Source organism: Ipomoea triloba, chromosome 15 (genome assembly GCF_003576645.1).
Source record: "Ipomoea triloba cultivar NCNSP0323 chromosome 15, ASM357664v1".
Taxonomy (NCBI): domain Eukaryota; kingdom Viridiplantae; phylum Streptophyta; class Magnoliopsida; order Solanales; family Convolvulaceae; genus Ipomoea; species Ipomoea triloba.
In genome coordinates, this window is record NC_044930.1 from 6,663,530 (window position 1) to 6,684,110 (window position 20,581).

Genomic DNA, 20,581 nt, shown 5'->3' on the forward strand with positions numbered 1-20,581 from the left:
ATTGTAATTTTTGTAGGTTGAGTAGTCAAAATACACTTAAGTGACCTATTCGGTTATTTGATCCTTATTTTAATATTTTAATATTGTTCTTATTAATCATGTGATAAAAGAGTTATAGAATTAATAAGACAACAAAATTTAATTATGAATAAAGAAAAATTTATATAGGATATACCTCAAAGATTAAAAGTTTACAATAGACAATAACATTGGTTAAAAGTAATAATAATTGTAGTACCATCCATAACAATTTATATTAATACTCATACAAAACATTGCAATTATAAACTACAGATTTAATATTCTTATATATCCTCATCAATTAAATTTGTGAGAAAACTGGCGCGCAAGTAACCCAAAAATGGCTGCACTAGGGTTTTACAGAGTAATATTTATTTGACTATATATATGTTTTTTGGATTTGGATTTAATTTCTCACACTCGTAGTCCGTAGACAAACTCACAGGCCACAGATAACTCTGCAATCTCTATACTGTTCTATGGCATGAATATTCACAGTTTTCATCTTTCATCTGGACTTCGACTATCCAAACCGATGGCCTTCACCACCGGATTCCGGTTATTATGCAGATACCAGCACCGGCTTACTCTCCCAGCCCGAGTGCCTCCATTTCCGGGGCTCCGAAGAGGAGCGTCGGAGCTCCGGTTCCTCTCCGCCGCGGTTCCTCAGAGGAGACGCGTGCGCTCAGTGAGTGCTACGCGGAGGGAAGTTGAGGCGGCGGATGGTGGGGATACAGTGAACGGAAGCGTCATTGTGAGTGATGGTGGTGGAGGCGAGGGTAGAATTGTCGCTACTGAGCTCCACAAGGAGGCCACCGATGCGTACATGTCTTATGCCATGTCAGTGCTACTCGGGCGAGCGCTGCCTGATGTTCGTGACGGGTTGAAACCGGTGCACCGACGGATACTGTGAGTGATTGCTTGCTTTACATGTTTTGTGAACTGGAACCGAATGTGAGGCCTAATCGGTTGTATTTTGAAGTTGTAGTAGTGTTGATGTGAATGTGAAACTGAAATTTCTGAACTGGGCTTTTCAACAGTTTCAAAGACCTAGTATTGGAGCCTGAGAGTAATCTTTTTTAGGAAAATGCCACGAATCCCTTCTCGTCTCTCATTAATTGGATGGAAACAAAAGAAGAAAAATTGGTCTGTCAATTCTGATCACTACCACCAATAGCCATGTTAGAGAGCAAGGAGTAAAACTAGTATATATATAAGAACTCCTTTCTTCCATAAAGTCCTGGCCCCAGTAAACACATATAATGCTTTTAGGACTAGACTCTCTAAAGAGAGGGATTTGTCAATAGCCTTTTCAATTTCAACATTGTTTTACAGATGGTGAATCATTCATTTAGCTTATCTTTCCTTGCACTCCTCACTAAATTCGGGGAGCAAGATGATATATATATATATATATATATATATATATTTTAATGCTTGATGGAACCTATACAATATACAAGTTTTGCCAAGTTGTTACTGTCATTTCATGGTTCTATTTTGTTTATGTAATTTAATCCTGCATCAAAGAAACTACATTTTCCTTAGCATAGCTTAGTGATCTTAAATACCTTTGTTGCCACTTCTATTAGTAAGTCTTGACTGTAATTCAGTTAGTAAGTTGCAGTAATATAATAATGTTATAAAAATTAGCCTGAAAAATATGTCTAGTGCTGTTTCTTTGTCCACTAGTTGTTTATTTACTTGTTAAAGAAAGGAAGTGTAGTAGTTCTGTCCATTTAGCACTTTGCTGATTTTGTTTTCTAATTGTTATGGAGTATATCTGCTGATTAATGTGATTGATGCATCCTTCTTATTTCAAATATTGACTACAGGTTTGCAATGCATGAACTTGGTCTTTCTTCAAAGAAGCCATACAAGAAATGTGCAAGAGTTGTTGGAGAGGTAGGCTTGCAGCTAAAACTATATTTCTTTGTATTCATTTGTACCATAATTTCTGCTTGTGTCTACTTATACCTCATTATAATTCAATAATGAAATTGTGGTGTATCAAAAAGGAATTCACAGCTTGTTTTCATTTGTTTCTTCTTTTCAACTATAGGTTCTTGGCAAGTTCCATCCACATGGAGATAATGCCGTTTATGATTCCTTGGTGAGAATGGCACAGGTAAAACAAATCTTTCTTTTAAGTGTCAAATTTTTTTAATATTAGCATGCCTCATTCCAACTTCTCCCTATAGTTCTATGTAAATTTGACATAGGATTATGAAGGTGTAGTTCTAACTTCTAAGTAGTGTGCAAGAAAATAGAAAGACATTAAATCTCTGTCTTGTTGTAAATGTATTGATCTAATATTATGCTTGCTGCATTACAAGAAGTTGCTGTTGGTATTACACTGTTGCTATTATCATGGTATTATTTTTTGGAATGGTCAAACACACTAATATTGACTTCAGAGTTGTTTGCATTTTAAAGCTTCAATTGATTGTTTTTATTTCTCATTTGTACTTAATATTTTTCTTGTTTGTAAGCATACTAAAGCTTTTGTTTCTTCAGGATTTTTCCTTGCGCTTTCCACTTATTCAAGGACATGGGAACTTTGGGTCGATTGATGCAGATCCTGCTGCAGCAATGCGATACACTGAGTGCAGATTGGATGTAGGTGAATGTTATTTTTTTTTAGGATATGTTTATGTGAAAAATTTGGTGTGTTACATAAGTGAAGGTGGTAGTAAAGAAAGTTTATGTTTATGTTTATGTTTATTTTGTCTCTTCATTCTTGAATCTATTGTAAGACTCTTTTAAAACAATTTTAGTTTCAAAATTTTCAACTTTTTTATCGGGACAACCATTGCATGAAATTTGGAGCTTTGAGTGTCATCTTTCTAGCTAACTTTTTAATTTTTTTTCATCCCTAGAGAAGTGAAAGTATCAGGTTATTTTATCTGCACACGAGAGGGTGGGTGCTTTTGGTTTCAAGTATGGGAATGGAAATTGAATCCTTATTTTTGTTTGTTTGAAGAACTTCCTACTATGGCATGAAAGCCAAAAACATCTGGAATGGCTTTTCTGATTACAGACTCCTACCATGGGTTTTGACTACGGAATGGAAAATGTGGAGAAAGGAAGAAAAATGAAATTAAAAAAAAAGAAAGAAATAAACAGAGTGAGCAGACACATTACCTTTGCCACCCTCTCTCAACCTCACCCAGCTTCCTCATTACCTTGGCCACCATTGCTGTTGCACAGCCACTTTACCATTGCTATCCTTGCTTATCATCCTCATAACTACAGTACTAGAGTGAGCAAATCTGTACTGAAACCTTCAACACAAAGGTAGGTGATCAAGGCTGGTGATTTTGAAAGAAAAAGAATTGAAAGAGTGAGCACACTGTTAGCTTCCTAACAAAAAAAATTAAAACTATTACTGATTCTCATTTCTATTTTCATCAATCACACCAAATATGCAAGACTTCTTTTGTTAAAATCAATTACCATTCCTTCATATTTTGTTTTGATTCTAATTCGAATACCAATGTTTGAGCCAAATGCTTTCATTTAATTCCTTTCTCTTGCGAGGTTTAGGCAGATATCTGCTTTGCTTTTCTTTCATGCTGACAATGTTATTAAATGGTTTCATTTTCAGCCGCTTACAGAGGCAATGTTGCTTTCAGATATTGATCAAAATACAGTATGTATTCTTCTATATTGGATTATTGGAATGTAGTTCATGAGTCACTTCTGTGTTTTTAACTTTTGATCTAATGTTTAACAGGTTGATTTTGTCCCAAATTTTGACAACTCTCAAAGAGAACCCTCATTGCTTCCTGCTAGGATTCCGAGCCTTCTTCTGAATGGTGCCTCTGGCATTGCAGTAATTGACCTGATCTACTCAATATCATCTGATTTTACTTGTGAAGTCTAATATTCTTTTGTATGCATACATTTAAATATCCTTTCATAATGCAATTCATGTTAGGGATTTTATTGGTTCTTTATGGTTTCAGGTTGGCATGGCCACAAATATCCCTCCACACAATCTTGGAGAGCTTGTTGATGCACTCTCTTCCTTAATTCATAATCCAGAAGCAACGGTAGAGATTCATTTAATTATTTCACGTCATTTTCAGATTAGCTATATTCTTTGGAGAGCTGCTCCTTTTTATTTGTATAGTTTTAATTTAGCACTCTGTTTCTTTTTCCTTGTTCTTTTCTCCCAATGAGCAGAAGTATGTTTTCTTTTCCATTAAGGGTGTGTTTGGAAAGCAGGAAAATGACTTCTGGAAAATGTTTTCTGGAAAATGAGTTCATTTTCGGTGTTTGGATGTACTCTGGAAAACTGTATGTGTGTGTTTGGTTCATTTTCCGGAAAATGAGTGGAAAATGAGTAGAAATGTATAATTATATATTTTTATTATTTTATTTAAAATATAAAAATATATAAACTAATAATATTTATTAGAAATTAGAAATATATATATATATATATATATATATATATATATATATATATATATATTACAAAAAAAGTCGCACGAAGCCATTTTCCGTTTCCGGAAAATGACTTCCGGATTTTTTGTCCGGAAGTCATTTTCCGGAAAAATGAACTCATTTTCCATGGTCAACTGAAAATGTTTTCCGTTGACCACATTTTCCGGATGTTGCCAAACACCAAAAGTCTGGAAAATGTCATTTTCCTGGTTATCAAACACACCCTAAGATTCAAGAGGGAATGCTCTCCAGTACAGTAAAAGTGTTCTTAATATTTTTTCACAAACCAAGTACTAACACAGCCAAAAAAGTTCCTTTTCTCCTTCCTTGTCTTACATTTGTTACCGATTATGCTTGCTCTACATTTCATTTAGGTAGCATGGAAATGGGAATCCAGCTGGACAGGGGGGAAATGGAAAATTTTAAAATATGCATAAATGTTACTCCATAATTGTTAACTAGTTCTATAATTAAAAGTAATACAATATAAAAATATAGGGGTACAACTGTACAAGGGTTGGAGTAATGAATAAAAACCCTTGTACCACCTTGATATTCATTTCTTTTTAAGAAACATTCTTAGAATTGTTTTTTTTCTTTTAAATTATGGAAATAGTCCTGAAATGTTTCAGGTAAGTTCCACTTTGAAATGCAATTATGCAAAAACATTTGTCCCTAACTACAGGTTTTGTTTATGTAATAGACCACTAATGGAACAACATTCTTGGAGATTGACCTATTCCATTATTTGATTCTGCTTTCTATCCTTTTGCAAGAGGAATAGCCATTATGGGGAAGGGGGATGGCCCTGTTTGGTAAATAATCAGCCTATCAGCCAATTTTGGCTTATTTGACTACTATTAGTTGTTTGGTTAATAAGCTTTTTGTAACTCCAAAATACTAAAATTCAAAAGGCTACTCAAAGCAGCCTTTTCAATTAGCTTTTTGAGAAAAAAAAATATACCAAACTGCTATCAGCTAACAACTAATTTATTTTTATTTTTATTTTATCTTCACTTTACCCAATTTGGTTCAGTTTGGTGATTTACTTCATCATCAGTATTTCCTTTTTAATAAGAACAGAAGCAAGGTATTGGGGTGCTTACACAAGGGCACCTGCCTTCCATTTGATTTGATGATGTTTGGATCTCCATGATTTCTACTTAGTCCATATGTTGAACAATCACTTTTCTTGGGAATCCAATATGGTGGTGTGACTTGTGTATCAGGGATGGAACTCTCTTCTCTTTCATGTGTTTCAAAGGCAGGGATTTGTAGTCTCATGCTTTGTAAATAAGAGATATTGAAAGAGTTTTTAGCTTAAAAAATGTGGGGAGCAAAAGGAAACTAAACAATGGAGTGTAGTCTCATGCTGAGTTCTTCCATTGATTAATGATGTCATGGTGGAAAAGAAGTGCTTATTGTTGTCATTGTTGTAGTCATGGACTTGAAAGTTATATGACCTTTTAAATCAATTTCATGATTAAGAAATGGCTTTTGTGTCATACTAGCATGGTCTTATCCTCTTAAAATCACATTCATGGAGTACAGTTAGAGGTTTGAAGGCTAAAAGTCTAAAACCCAGGTTTCAATAAAAGATCTTGTGACACCTTTTCATTGGTTAATGTACATTTTCTGGCTGTTGTGCAAATTTTATGCAAAGAGATCAATGCACTTGTTCAATAATATTGATTGTCACAGTAAAAATGTGAGAAAGGTAGTGTACCGAAATTTATATCATAGTGCATACTTATAATGGCAACCTTGTTTATTGCAGCTCCAAGAACTGCTTGAGCACATGCCTGGACCTGACTTCCCTACAGGAGGAATCATAATGGGCAATATCGGGTAGGTTATCCTCATCATTTTTTGTTTTTACCTCCCTTGCCATCCCCCTGCCGAAAGAGGATAATAAATATGAAAAGAAATCCAATTTTACTACCACACTTAACTCTTTACTAAGATTTGGGATTGAGTGAAAATGGAGGCCAGAAATTATCTATATAGGTTCTTCTAAGTAGTCAGCTCTGTGGTTTGGACCATGGAGTTTAATACACTGCTGGGTCTTTCGTTTTGGGACGTCTGAGTTTTATATCCAAATGAAAACAAAAGATTTTAAGATGGAACATACTAACATAGTGTCTCCTGCATGATTTTGTAATATGGTGTATAACTTCATTAACTTGACATGTATTCTTTCTTGTTAAGCATCCTGGAGGCATACAGGACTGGGCGGGGAAGCATAACAGTTAGAGGAAAGACTGATATTGAATTACTTGATTCCAAAACAAAACGTACTGCAATTATAATTAAAGAGGTTTCATTTCTTTTCCCTCTGAACAAAATTGTTATTAGGATGCTTTGTTTCTACTCACAGATGGGATTGGATTGAATTACCTCTATGTTTATTTCATTTTTAAAATTTTTGAAACAGATACCTTACCAGACAAACAAAGCCTCTCTTGTTGAGAAGATTGCTGAACTTGTGGAAAATAAGGTAGTATTCTGATGTCTGATATCTTATTCTTGCTGTCTTGCAGCTTCTCCTTATACAGAAATCAATCCCACCAAAATTTTATATTAGCAAAATTTATGATCTCAAAAGCCTAGATTAAATGATAATAAGTGAAATGTAGCCATGTAGGGGAAACTTAGGATGTAGTAAAATAAGTTGCAAAATGCCACTTATTTTGGTTTAATCACTGATGAAATGAGATATACAAAGAAATTAATGATGCTTTTCTATGATTTTGTATATGCACTAGTTAAATTTATGCAGTTTACCATTTATGTTCTTTGTAAATTCTGTGGTAAAAGTGTACTTTCTCAGTCTTTCTTAGTTCTTGTTTTGAAAAAGGTGATACATGTAATATGTCTTGCCATTATGTTGGAAAAAGAGTTACTGTTCTCTCTCTCTCTCTTCAGCATTTGCATTTAACATCTCTTAAAGATATCATGAAGAAAAACTTTCTAAAAGTATTGTACAGTTTGCTATGATTTTTGTTATTTTCTTTTATTATTATTATTATTATTATTATTATTATTATTATTTTTCATTATAGACCAGAGCAAATATGGTGGTAAATAGAAAATATCTAAATAAGTGTTGTATACAACATACAGTTAGATTCATTATCAAGTGAATTTTATTATGGAGTATTCACAGTAAATAACTAGAAAATAGGTATTATAATTCTGCTATTTGCATACTTTCTCTGCTTGTTAAAAGTTATTGAGGTAGTGGTAATAAATTTAGTTCCACTATGTTTTTTTTGACAAGTAATTACTATTATTCTGCTACTTGTCACTCTCATTTGCATTAAACCTATTAAAATTCTTCAAATGGATGGCTTGTCTATTATTTCTGTTTATATTAGAAAGACTAGAATTTGCATATTTAATTGCTATAAATCTATAATGCCATCACTTGGTTCTACATAATGGATGGAAACTAACACCTACTAAACTTTCAGAGCCAGTATGTGTATTACGCTTTATTCTGCAAAATAATAATTCTCTTTGGCTTGCTTCATGCCTACATGGCATCATTTTAAAGTTTAAATTAACATATAATGGGGTGACTGTGCTGCAATATTTTGCAATATTAGAGTTGATATTGTCTGAATTTTAGCTCTTCCTTTTTGCTCTTTGACTTTTTATTGTAGGTGTCTCTGTTTTTCTAAATTTGTTGGTTTATTACTTTATTTATATATAGTTATCCTGTGGAACACTTCATTTAATTTTTATGAACATTTTTTTCTCAGAGTTTGGAAGGGATAAGTGATATACGTGATGAGAGTGATCGATCAGGAATGCGTGTAGTCATTGAGGTAGTAGTTACACAATTGCAGAAGCTGTCTAATTATTTTATGTTTATATTAATCTCTTGGACAATAGGATGATAGTTGTTTTACCTTTTCATTCTTTCCAGCTTAAGAGAGGATCAGATTCATCTATCGTATTGAACAATCTCTATCGTCATACGGCTCTGCAGTCTACTTTTAGTTGCAACATGGTTGGGTAAGTTTTATTGATGAAACCTTCTGAAAGCACTAAATGCCTACATCCTTGCATTACAAATTGCATCCTGTGAGTTATTATTAATGTTGTTGAAATCATCTGACATATTTCGTGATATACCTTTGTGATTGTTGGTTTATTGTCAGTATTCTCAATGGCCAACCAAAGTTGATGGGCTTGAAGGAGATGCTCCAGGTGACTAGTTATTAGCAATTAGCTCTCCTTGCATATGCATAACATTCAAATTTGTAGATCAAATAATTGAAAATGTGGTGTTTTTAAATTCTTTTAGCTACAGCCTCCTAGGAATTTAAAACAAATACTAGTGGCAATGAAATATGGTGCAACCGTGCAAGTATAAAGACTCAATCTCAATTGTATTCAATGTATAGAACATTAGAAACTGTTGATTGTTCAACTCTTCAGGATAGTAATGTATGAATATTTTGTGACTAAGTGTGCAAGTTTGTTTTTGAACCTCTTTAGCTTCCTTTGCTGTAGATGCATACCAATATTTCTGAATTATTACTCATTTCCTTTATGTAGGCCTTTTTGGATTTTAGATGCTCGGTTGTTGAAAGGCGTGCAAGGTTCAAACTTTTACAAGCACAAGAAAGAAATCATATTGTCGAGGTATGCTTATTATTATTATTATTATTATTACTACTACTACTACTACTATTACTACTATTATTATTAATATATTTATAAAAGAGTGTTGCTTTGCTGATATTCATGTTTATGAAACAAGGGCATTATTATTGGACTTGATAATTTGGACATGGTTATTAATATAATAAAACAAGCCTCGAGCAACGCACAGGCAGCTGGGAATTTGATGAAAGGTAGTGTAAATCTGTTCTGATGTTTTATTTTTTTGTTTTGTTTTGTTTTGTTTTGTTTTTGGTTTTTGTTTTTTTTTTGTTTTTTTTTGTTTTTTGTTTTGTTTTTTTTTGTTTTTTTGTGGGAAGCATTCTCTTAACTTATTGGTACCCCATGCAATGTTTGCTTTCTTTAATTTGTTACATATCTTATTGACCCCCACATTTTTTTATAACTCATAAGTATCTCTCTCTTGGCTTTTATTAATTGGTGGCATGCATAGTGTGAGTCCTTTTCTTATTGTTAGCGATTTTTAATTGTTATTATTGTTGTTGTTGTTTTTATTATTATTAATATATATGTTGAAATTATGTGACTTGGTGTGTATGCATGTACTTCCTAAATGTTATGACAACAAAAATTAAGTGATTTAGTATTCATATATATGGGTTTATAAGGTTATGGGTTAGACTAGCTAATTGATTGGATCAATCTTTTAGTGTGTTTTGGCCCATGTGCATTATAGCCCAGTTGAGTGATCCTGACCCAATCTTAGATTATACTCCGTAACATATAAATAAAATGGATCTGTTTATCTTTCTTCTCATTTGTTAACAATCTCCTGAGAATTAGGGGATAATTTGGTTGAAATTCCAGGAGTGCGTTGTGTGATGGGCCTTGGTTTAACCATCACTGGACTAGTTTAAAATCCTATATTTAGTTTGATTGAAGTCTAGTTAAAATTCTCTCTTTGCTGAAAAGGGCTAACCTTCTATTTTAATTTTAATTTTTTTTCATTCTTGTTGCAGAATTTGGATTGTCAGAGAAACAAGCCGATGCAATATTGGATATAAGCCTAAGAAGGCTCACAGCACTAGAGGTGTGCTGTATTTATGTGAAACTCTAGTTTTGCTCTATAAGATATGGCATTGATTAAGGGCAAATGACAATCTCTTTCAAATTTAATCATCTTCATAATGCAGAGAAATAAGTTTGTTGCTGAAGGAAAATCTTTGACAGAACAAATTCTCAAGTTACAAGAACTTCTGTCCAGTAGAAGGAAAATACTCCAGGTTGTGCTTCAATAAAGATCTTGCTGTTATGCTTGCTACTCTTCCTCCATATTCTTCCCCTCATCTGAACTCCTTTTAACTGTTTATTTTCTCTTTGTAATCTCCTAAATTACTGAAAGGTTTTTCCTTCTCTTTCAATGAGGCAGGGAGTGTAGAATGGATTTTTATTTCTCTTCTTTTGTTTGCATTATTTTGGCACAAAACTAAGCTTTCTGTTTGAGTTGTTTATGTGAATATGTGATATTTTTATGCTTTTGCTTATGAGTAATATTGTTTTATTTCACTGCCAGGTAATTGAAGACGAGGCAATTGAAATAAAACACAAGTTTTCCTCTCCTCGACGTTCAATGCTGGAGGAAGCAGGCAGTGGCCATGTTGAAGACATTGATGTTATCCCAAATGATGAAATGCTTCTGGTACTTTAAACCGCTTCTTTGTCATAGAGTCCTATCCTTCCAATTTACTATACCCAAAATTCTTTCTCTTTGCAATATCAGGCATTTAGTGAGAAGGGTTATGTTAAGCGGATGAAGCCTGATACGTTTAATCTTCAAAACCGTGGGACTATTGGTAAATCAGTTGGTAAATTAAGGGTAGATGATGCTATGTCCAATTTCATTGTTTGTCATGCCCATGATCAAGTTCTATATTTTAGGTACTAATTTCATGTTCTGCCCAGTCTTTTATTTTAACTATTTCACCATCTCACAATGTTGTCCTTTCAACTTCCTAGTTAAACTAATTCATGCATTGGCTGTTGTGCCATCTAAAATTGCTGATCTTATTTCTACCTTCTCATGTATTTTGTCAGTGATAAAGGTACAGTGTACTCTGCTCGAGCTTACAAGATACCTGAATGTAGTCGAGCTGCTACTGGCACCCCCTTAGTTCGGGTATTACCCTAGCTAATTTTGTTTATTTATTTATTTTCTTTATTTATTCCAATTCTTATTTACAAGTTTCTTCATCCTGGATCCAGATATTGTCCTTGTCTGAAGGTGAGAGAATTACATCAATTATTCCTGTGGATGAGTTCATGGAGGATCAATTTCTTATTATGGTAACAGCAAAAGGTTATATAAAGAAAGTGTCTTTAAACTTTTTCTCCTCAATCAGATCGACAGGAATCGCGGCGATTCTATTGGTTCGTCACTTCTTTTTGGTGTTATTGTGTTGGCTATTTGGTGTTATGATAAAACTCAAACACAATACCTTTACTTGACAGGTCCCTGGTGATGAACTCAAATGGGTGAGGCGTTGCACTAATGATGATTTGGTAGCAATGGCTTCACAAAATGCAATGGTTATTTTGAGTCCTTGCGAAAACGTGAGTTATTTATGTTTATTTTATATTAAATAGAAAAAAGACATTAGGTCTTTATTTTTTTCTTCTAAATGCGGAGTTGAAAAAAGGCTTTCTCATGAAAAGTAGTTAAGTTCGTACTCAAGAAAAGCTATAATTATAAAGCTTTTGCTGGATTGGAAATTCCTCTAATGATTGGTATTCAAGGCTAAATTGACAGTCTGCTGTTCTGATGTAGTAATGAACTAATAATTTAAAGTTATACAATCCTCCAATTGATAAATTAGGGGAATTGGTGTGGAGCTGAAATAGGACATACGAAAATTTGCTGTGTTCACATGTAGTTTAAATTTTACCCAGCCCAGACTCAAGTGACCACTGATCACGATCATTTATGACCACATCCTCTAGTTTTCCACATTCCACAAATTTCACCAAAACCATTTTTTAATGAAAACTCTTTGTTCTTTGTCCTATCTTGATCTAATGGATTATGATACTGCCTTAGAAATGTTCTGTTTCGATAGACCAAGAAACTTAACAAATGATTTAACATTTGAAAAGAGCATAAACTGTTCAGTAACTCACATTAACAGGCTATTTATCGCACGCTCAACCTCAACTCTGCATAGTGGTTTTAGAAGGCTACTTAATGGCATAGATGTTCACAAATTGGACTTCCTATGACTTAGTGTGGGCCATGGCTTCATGTACCTTTCTTATTCTATATAATTTCATCTATCATTTAATCCTATGGCTAACAGTATGATTCTGACTGGTTGAAAATGACTGCTGCTGAACATTGATGATATTACTTTTTATTCATTTATTTTCACTCTTTTGTGACAGGTAAGAGCACAAGGAAGACATACTCGGGGTTCAGTTGCTATGAGACTGAAAGAAGGGGATAAAATGGCTAGCATGGACATAATACCAGCTGCTTTGTGGAGTGATTTTGGGAAAGTTACAGAAGCTCACAAAAGGTAATATTCATCTTTGTAAATATTGCTAAATTCTTACTTTTAGATTATATTACTTTATATGGAGTATACCTCATGCAAGCTTCAAAGCTTAATAGGGGATTATTTGTGTCTTCAGATTTTATCGCTTTATACTTTTATCTGGAGTGTGCTTTAGGCAAGCTGCAAACTTAATAGGGGATAATTTGTATGGTTACTGTCTCTTTCTGAAAACACAAACACTTCCTTATACTCATGACACAGGAACCTCGTGTATTGTGTCCCATCCTTTCTTTATGTTAGGACCAGAATTGTAAAGTTAAACACAGAATCATCAGACACGTGCACACACACAACACTTCCTCAAACTTGTCATCTTCTCATACTTGTATGGAGCAGGAACCTTGTGTATTGTTCTACCTTTCTCTAAGTCAGTATTGTAATTGTAATTTTCAAGCACAGAATTGTCATGTATATGTACTACTTGAATTTAGATTCTGAATTTCCCCTGGACAACCATTCCCTCATGTTCAATTTGAATTTATATTTGTAATAATTTCAGCATATTTGAATGTTTATCTCATTATTGGCTTTCCATATTTGTCCTTTAGTTTTGATATTATTGTTAATATACTTACAATTGTATATTCATTATGCTGTTTTTGTGCAGTGGTAAGAGCACGAAAGGCCCATGGCTGTTGTTTGTGTCTGAGAGTGGCTTAGGAAAGAGAGTCCCTCTCAGCCGGTTTCGCACATCACCTTTGAACAGAGTTGGCTTAAGAGGTTACAAGGTAATTTGTCTTCATTATCATTAGCAAGAATTATGGATGTAGAAAGAAGTTTTCATTTTTTTTTCAATTTTTTTTTTCTTACTGAGGAAGATGTTTTTTGCAATCCTCTCTTGAATTTTCACAGCTTTCATCTGAAGATCGGCTGGCAGCAGTATTTGTTGTTGGGTTTTCTCTGGGAGGTAATGTTATAAATTCTTCTCATCATTAAGTTTTTATTCACAAAAATAACACTGCGAAAAATGATGGTTAAGCAGTAGAAAAGATCAACTCTGATGGCAATTTAAGTCCCTAAACTCCTGTTTAGTCTCTACCATCTGCATCACATCAAGATTAGGATTCTCAAACTTTTGTCGTTGATTAGAATCATTGCCATGAGTTTATGGCTGCTGAATTAGCAGTTTTTCCTTTTTGTTTCAACCATATAAGATATGGTTGCCTCCTACATTCTTTGAAGTTTGAGCTGATTAAGGAAAACAGTTACCTTGTTGAATTTTAATGAACACAAACCTGGGTTACCCAAATTGGTATTTATTGATCTCTGAATTTCTTGTCCAATGACATAATCCAATTGTCAGGGACTGCTCTTGTCCAAATTAATAATTGGGCATTAGAAGTAAAGACACACCTATAGTTTGGGGACTGAAACTGGGATAGTAAGTTCCAACTGCAACTTGATAGTACTGGCAGAAAAGTTCAATAACTAATTAATTGTAAAGAGAAAAACTTTTGTATAACAGGTGTATATACTAATCTCATGACATTTGTCTTTCATATGTGGAGGAAGTTGTCATAGCAATCTTGTATCTCACTAATGATGATAATGGTTATGATTTGTTGTAGCAGATGATGGTGAAAGTGTTGAACAAGTTGTTCTTGTGAGCCAGAGTGGAACTGTGAACCGGATAAAAGTTCGGGATATATCTGTCCAATCTCGGTTTTCAAGGTGCATATCCAACTAAATCTTACTATTAAATAATGACTGTTAATGTTGCAATGGCAAACAAATAATTGTTGTCTTTTTCAAAGACTTTTAGTTCAAATATGCATGCATGGTGTGGGAGTGAGAGGGGGAGCTGCATTGATGTTCTTAGGACTGATATTACCAGGGGCTATGGGGTTTGGTGATAGTGAAATAAAAATAAAATTTTACAATTCTGTTTGTGTTTCACTCCATGCCCCCATTCTCATGGAGTTTAGATTGTCAAGTTTAGTATAGATGGGAAATGACAGTCCTCTTGAATGGTGAATTTTGTTCATTATAACCTCTCATTTTTTCTCGTAGATTTTGTTTTACCTGTTGTGTCAGCAGTGTTTCTCTAATGTCTTTTGCCTCTCGTTGAGGATGTTGTTATGACCTCATGTATGTAATTTTTTGTTTTTTTTTTCACCGGCAGAGGAGTTATTTTGATGCGGCTTGATCAGGCTGGAAAAATCCAATCGGCTTCTTTGATCTCAGCAGCAGAGTCGGAGTCTGATGAAATTGAAGAAGCCACTGTTGCTGCTGCTTCTTCATAGGACTTGGGCAGTGGGCGGATCCACTATCCAGTGTTGTTGTAGCACAGATGATTGTACAGCTGATGACTTAGGCTCGTTTAGGCTTTAGAGGAGTTCCAAGATTATGGTTAAAGGATATTTGCTTCAGTATCAATTATGGTATCAATAGAAATAGGTTGGTTATTATGTTATTACTATCATTATTATTGTTATTTTGGAAAAAAAAAAAGTTTGGTCTCCAGTTATAGATTTTGAAGGACCCTTTTGATTTTGGAGCAAGTACCAATTTTGGTCCTATGAGTATTAGTAAAATGACAGTTTTGTTATGCATGTTTGATTCTTACTAATTTTCATTCACGACTATTGTTCTAGTATCAATTTTCATCCATGATTATTGTTTTAGTGTCTTCTCATGATAGGGAAGGTATGTAGTGGTATTTCCAAAAAGGCAAGGAATGTTGATTGGGATGAGTGGAGAAAGGGAATAAAAATGCATGTGAGTTTGCAATCAAAGAAGAGAGAGTTTTAATTTGCGTTTCGTTTTGGTTTACTCATTTTTGTCTGTATTAGTCAGCACATTATTCTCTGGTAGAACCGTAGAAGGAATTGTTTTGAGATGGGGTGGCATTTCCATTTAATAATACGTCAACCGTAGAAGGAATTGTTTTGAGATGGGGTGGCATTTCCATTTAATAATACGTCATGGGGTGTCAAATTGCTTGTGTGTCTTGGCTGAATAAATTCTACTTTTGTGTAATAGTTTATAATGGATTCAATCGAGAATTTGTTTAAAATAACAAAATTTATGACTTTCTGTTATAAAAATTATGTTCTACTCACTCAATTACCAAAGGAAGGTAGGTTGCTATACAAAATGTGAGATTATCAAATTTTATTTTTTAATTAACTAATAATGATATGCCACATCATCATTTAGTTTTTTTTTTTCTTTTTTAAACTGTAGTTCATTAAACATTATTAATTTATGGAGTCCTGTCAGCTTGTTAGAGTCCACACATGACCGAGACCCTAGCATGCAAGGAGGCTTTATCATGGTTGAAGGATCGTAGGAAAACCTCAGTTCTACTACACACTGACTGCTCCTCTCCACTTTACAACTTAACAGTTCCAACTGCTGAGCTTCGGTCATATGTTGGAATAGCAAATAATGACTGTAGGAGTATTTTACGCTATATTTCTAATTGCTCTATTTTATTAATTCCTAGAAACTCTAATAAGCTAGCTCATTCGTTAGTTACAACTGCCTTTTCCTATGATACTTCGTTGTATTGACATTTTGTCCTTCTTGACTTTGCCTTTAACTTATACACTAATCTAAATTCTGTTTTTGCTTTTAAAAAAACATTATTAATTTATGAAAATGGATGGATATCCTGAAATCTCTCCAATCTTAAGGATTACTACCGTTTGAATTGACAATGATGTCTTCCCATGTGTCACGTGGTCTTTGCTTCTTGAGTTGTAGATACAACTACTCCATCTCCTATTTACCAAATATAGTAGGCGTATTATTGAAAATTAATTTAAAGGTGCAACTGAAAAATACAAATATAGAGAATTTTATATTATTATTATTATTATTAGTTTATTTGTTTTTGGGGAGAAATGAAAAATTCACTGCTTAGGCAGTTAGGCATTATATCCACAGTAGTGTAGTTATTAGGCTAAATTATACTGTAGTATATATATATATGTATGTATATATATATATATATATATATATATATATATATATATATATATATATATATATATATATAAAGGTGAATCACTGTTAAATATTTATTTTAGATGTATTTATCTTAAATAAGGATCCGTGAGATTGTCTCACATAAGTCTGACCATTTCTTTTAAGTATACTAAAAATGATTTTTCAAAAAATAATATGTAATATATTAAAAATAAAATTTTAATATATTAAAATTGAGTTTATATATCACTTATTTACCTTTTAATGTGAACTCATTGTTTATGATATAATGATCGAGTTTTTAGCACCTGAATTATGGCATTTTCATCTGACTTTATTTGTTTGTTTTGTTTTGTTTTTTTCCATTCCTTTTTCTTCCAATCGAATCCAACCATATGGATTTGATTTTTTTCTTTTTCTTTTACTATTTCTCTTCTATTTCAATTTTTTTCTCATTCCTTTTTTTCTCTCTCTCTCTCTCTCTCTCTCGTTCCTTTTTCTTCCCTTTCTTTTTCTTCCATTCCTTTTTATCTCATTCTTTTTTCTTTTGGGAGTTTTCAACATTTTTCTTACATTCGTTTCCCCTTTGTTTTATGCTCTTCCCCCTCCCCCCACACTTTTTTTTCCTTCAACAATTTTAGCACCACAACGGCACAACATTTTGTAACGATTAAAATAACTTAATTTAAATAGTTGGAATATATATATATATATATATATATATATATATATATATATATATATATATATATATATTACACGGTGCTCCTATAAAAAATAATTTCTAATCTCGGTCATCTATCATGATTCATTAATGATTAAGAGTTTTAGTAAAAAAAAAAAAAACGCTATTAATGTTATAATTATTAAAAAATTTTAAGAGCGATGTTCATTTTTATAATTATTGCAAACTTGAAAGTCTAGTAACAGTAAAATCCTAGCTTTGATTTCTCAAGATGAAGGGTCTGGATGTGCCACACTTTTTACAGAGCAATGTGTTCTCACCTGAATCTTCCTATCTCTCTCTCTCTCCACACACACACACACACACGAGCGCGTCCTCATATTAACGATTGAATATTAATGAAGATTGGAAAAAATGTAGCGGCTTGGTTCATATGAAGCTAACCCTTCTTGTGTGGTCATGCGGCCTGGTGCATTTACATTACTCGGTGGTGCATCCACTCCTAGTCCACAAGATGCTCATAGGTGCACCCAAAAGCACTCATAAGTGCACCACCGAAATATACATGGGACATGAAATTACTAAAATGATGCTGCATTTTTTTCCATTAGTATACCACATATTAGCACTTTGTAGTACACCACAGTTCACTCAAAAGTGCACTATAGATCACTCATAAGTGCACCACACCTAGTACTTAGTGCACTACCGAAATATACATAGTGCATGGAATTACTAAAATATCACCACATTTTCTCCATTAGTGCACCACAAATTAGTACTTTGTGGTACATCACAGTTCAGTCAAAAGTGCACCACACCCCAACTTTTTATTAGAGTACGCGTAAGAATGTATAACATAAATTTGGTGCAATTATTGAACGCTTAAATTTTATAACCAAGAAATAAACATATTTATTATTATTATTATTATTGTTGTTGTTGTTATTGTTATTGTTGTTATCAAATTTACCTAAAATCAAATTAGTAAAACATCTGAAGACTCGATGACTTGTTTATTAATAAACAAGTCATTAACTATAATGGTATTTTTGATTTAATTCTTGATTCTAACAACTGAAGACTCAATTAGGAAAAATGATCAAAATCGATGATCTGATCAAGCATAAAAAGACGTTTAGAATTAAATAAAAACAAATTACGAGAACTAATAAATTGGTTATTAAGTCGATCCCGAAATATTTGCATCCTAGTCGTTGGACCTTAACTCATGTCCACTTTATACCTGATCCTCTCAATATTACATCCTAACTTATTAACTTTCTTGCTTTGTCCCACTTCAAACCCCATCCATAAAGTATTTGCACCTTAACCCTATAAACTTTTGGCCTTGTCCCACTTCAAACTTATCCCTCCAATATTTGCACCCTAGCCCCTATTACTCTACTCTTTAGCTCAATTCATGCCCTTGACTTTATTCTCTTCCTATCTAGATCCCAAAAATCTTACCCATAGGGTAATAGGTTCCAATAATCTCCGGACACTAATTAACTCCCGAACCTCCACTTCCTGACTCATTAGTCTTGGGCCCAAGCCCCACTACTCTATCAATATGATATAAAATAAACTAATTTAAGCCTTCATTTCTTAATTTTTTTTTTTCAAAATTTGTGTCAAGCGATTTCTATTATTTTAGATTTCTCAATTTCCATTTTTGCAAATAAACTTTTTCTAGATTCATGGCCATCCACAATATTGAAAAATATTTGTAAAGTTCACTTATAACACATTATTTCTTAATATCCCATCTATCTTTAGTATACCATTACCACTATCATAATATCATGCACACAACTAGCAATAAGAAAGCATGCAATGCATTGTGCCCGATAAACTCCTTTGTGAAAATAAGTACTTCTCTAATCATTTCTTATTTATTATTTTTCAATTATCTAAATATAATATATTCAAACATTTTGATATCTACTCTCTAATGTCTAATAACTACTCATTAGGTGAGTTGGCATAACTAATATTCACATTAGAGATTCCCTTATATAACCCATTTTTGACAACATGTTCGATAATTGTAAATCACCTCTTGCAAATAATTGAAGTTGAAATATTACTAATTAAAATGTACGAAATGTAAAAGTACCAAATTACTTAACTTTTCAGTGTCATCACTAGCATCACTCTTGAATTTCTTAATGGAGAAGCAACATGGACTCCACTTGTCTCTCCATTTTGTACTAACTATATACCACAAAAAAAAAATACTAATTAATTATAATGTAAAGTATTTACTTTATTACGTGACTTACATTGATTGAAAGGAAAGAAAAATAATGTGAGCCACTCCCTATATTAAAAAAAAATGGTCTATATCTTTAAAATTAATGATCAGTCAATACATACCAATATGGAATGAAATGATAGTATGAGTGGATTGGAACTAATTCATACAATAAGGGGAATGTGAACCAAATAAGAGAATCTAATATTACTTGGTTCAAACAATAGTCGTAGAAAGATATAAATGTGGGTAATATTACATCTACTCTCATTAATTTTCTATTCTATTTTTCATTTTCTACTGAAGTGTCATCATTTGATTGATTTAAACAACAAAGTGGACCACATTTTTTATTCATTCACTTTTCTTTACCCAATAAACTTTATACACGTGGAGTTACACTCTATGCAATTGTTATATCATGGATTAATGTTCATATTGCATTGTGAATCTTGATCCAAAAGTTATATGTTTGTAGTTAACACATTTTGTACATGATGTTAACCATTTATGTACATGTAAACAAATTGAAGGCATGATAACTATAGACACATAAAATTATTAACTGTAGGTATATAATATGTTAACGGCAGACAGATAAGATGCTGATTAACATGTTATGTATGTCTACACTTAACATATTTTATAACTACAATTAACCGTTTATATATCTGCAGCTATATGAGTTATTTTTAGACCAAATATGAGTACGTGTATCATTTTCCTATAACTGTAGCCAAGTAGTACACGAAGAGATATTTTGGTTTCCTTAGAATTGGTAACAGAATTACAGAATCAAAGTGAGCAATAAAGATGGTTAATTTGGAGTGTGGAGTGGGCGACTGAGTGGGGCGGGGGGGGGGGGGGGGCAGCTGCCAATTTGGGACTTTCTTACGGGACAATTTGAACAACAAATTCTCTGCTTCTAGAAACGACTAAGTACATCTGTAGCCAGTAAGGATGACCGGCGGCTCCTACGTTGTCCTTTGTCCA

The 20,581-nt window shown here is 33.1% G+C and overlaps 1 protein-coding gene across 1 annotated transcript; it reads left to right on the top strand.

Annotated features, from left to right (window-relative positions):
* The first annotated feature begins 387 nt into the window (after positions 1-387).
* On the top strand, positions 388-15,265 carry LOC116006953 (DNA gyrase subunit A, chloroplastic/mitochondrial). The gene is made up of 27 exons (XM_031247488.1): positions 388-930; positions 1,857-1,926; positions 2,084-2,149; positions 2,539-2,640; positions 3,629-3,673; positions 3,758-3,856; positions 3,990-4,076; positions 6,251-6,321; positions 6,682-6,790; positions 6,908-6,970; positions 8,238-8,303; positions 8,405-8,493; positions 8,640-8,688; positions 9,040-9,126; positions 9,245-9,338; positions 10,125-10,195; positions 10,299-10,388; positions 10,679-10,804; positions 10,886-11,043; positions 11,200-11,281; positions 11,368-11,532; positions 11,614-11,715; positions 12,541-12,674; positions 13,321-13,441; positions 13,566-13,620; positions 14,285-14,384; positions 14,836-15,265. Exons 1-27 carry the CDS (start codon positions 506-508, stop codon positions 14,954-14,956), a joined length of 2,847 nt encoding a protein of 948 aa, XP_031103348.1. The 5' UTR covers positions 388-505; the 3' UTR covers positions 14,957-15,265.
* Positions 15,266-20,581: the final 5,316 nt, after the last annotated feature.